At 66.4% G+C, this 1,123-nt stretch overlaps 2 protein-coding genes across 14 annotated transcripts in view; one reads left to right on the top strand and one right to left on the bottom strand.

Moving 5' to 3' along the window:
- LOC104135805 (ankyrin repeat and KH domain-containing protein 1) overlaps nt 1-450 on the top strand; it is a 102,269-nt gene extending 101,819 nt beyond the window's left edge. For all 13 annotated transcript variants that reach the window (XM_035889199.1, XM_035889201.1, XM_035889200.1 and 10 more), the window contains 2 exons: nt 17-190; nt 359-450. In XM_035889199.1, the coding sequence (XP_035745092.1) occupies nt 17-170 (154 nt within the window). In that variant the 3' untranslated portion in view covers nt 171-190; nt 359-450. The remainder of the gene's footprint in view (nt 1-16; nt 191-358) is intronic.
- Nucleotides 451-964: 514 nt separating this feature from the next.
- The window catches only part of APBB3 (amyloid beta precursor protein binding family B member 3), a gene marked incomplete at its 5' end in the record, with an annotated part of 11,402 nt that continues 11,243 nt past the window's right edge, over nt 965-1,123 (bottom strand). The window contains 1 exon segment of the mRNA XM_035889198.1: nt 965-1,090. Within this exon segment, the coding sequence (XP_035745091.1) occupies nt 965-1,090 (126 nt within the window).

Genomic DNA, 1,123 nt, shown 5'->3' on the forward strand with positions numbered 1-1,123 from the left:
CCCCTGCTTTTGGCAGGTACCCGCATCATCTACGACCGCAAGTTCCTGCTGGAGTGCAAGAATTCACCCGTGGCCAGGACCCCTCCCTGCTGCCTGCCCCAGATCCTCGGTGTCACATCCCTGGCCCAGTCCAGCCTCGTCAAGCTGGAGGAGCCCAAGGAGCGGAATGAGAGCGAAGAAGCCATGCCAGGTGAGCAGCCCAGGCGAGCAGCCCCTGCCTACGGGCGGCACGGGGCTCCTGCCTGGCCACGGGCCCGGGGCGAGATCCCGGTTCCAGCTCCCACCCACTTTGCCTGCGTGTTTCTCCCACGGCAGCCCCATCCTAACCCTGGCTCTGTATCCCTCCGTACCCTTGCAGATCAAGACCAGTTTGAGATGGACATCTGAGTTTCCAGCTCCCCGTCTCCAGGCCATGGCTGGGCCTGTTCCTGGGCCTCGTGGAGGGGCTGGCACCGTGACCAGCTGGCTGCAGCCCTCTCTGATGCTGGGGATGGACGTGTGACACCTCAGGCTCTAGCACAACTGGCTGGTGCAATTGCCTAGGAGCTCATGCTTGATCAATAAACACCATGAAACCCCTGTGCTGACCGGGTGCATCTCTGTGGTGGGGCTCAGCTGGGTCCTCAGAGCCCCGGGGAGGGGTGTGAAGACGAGCTGGGCAGCACCAGGAGCCCTCGGAGGGTGCCGAGGATTTCTCCCTCCTGCACCAAGACCCTGGAGGCTGGGGGTGGTGAATGCAGGGCCTCGGGCTCTGCTCCCCGGCTTGGGGTGCTAGGCGCAGCCTGCCCTGGCTGCGGTGGGGGCAGCTGGCCAGGCCATGCCGTGAGCAGGGGGCAGCAGCGTGGGCGGGCTGCTTGCTGTCCGGGGTAAGCAGGGAGGCCCTGGGCTCACCCGAACTGCTTGGGCAGTGCTAGCACCCTGGCCTCTCCCGGCGTCCCCCTGGCCCTCAGGCCACCCAAGTCTCTCAGGTCCCAAACTTGGGTCTGAGCTGTGCTCTGGGCTGGCACAGGTCGGCCCCACAGCCAGCCTGGCACCCCTTGGGGGCCGCCTCTTCCTCACCCCTGCGCCTGTTGCTGGGGGGGGTGTCCTCCTGGGGGGTCAGGCCCCGCCAAGTGGGGCAGCA

The sequence above is a fragment of the Egretta garzetta genome, unplaced genomic scaffold, assembly GCF_000687185.1.
Source record: "Egretta garzetta isolate BGI_Z169 unplaced genomic scaffold, ASM68718v1 scaffold692, whole genome shotgun sequence".
Taxonomy (NCBI): Eukaryota; Metazoa; Chordata; class Aves; order Pelecaniformes; family Ardeidae; genus Egretta; species Egretta garzetta.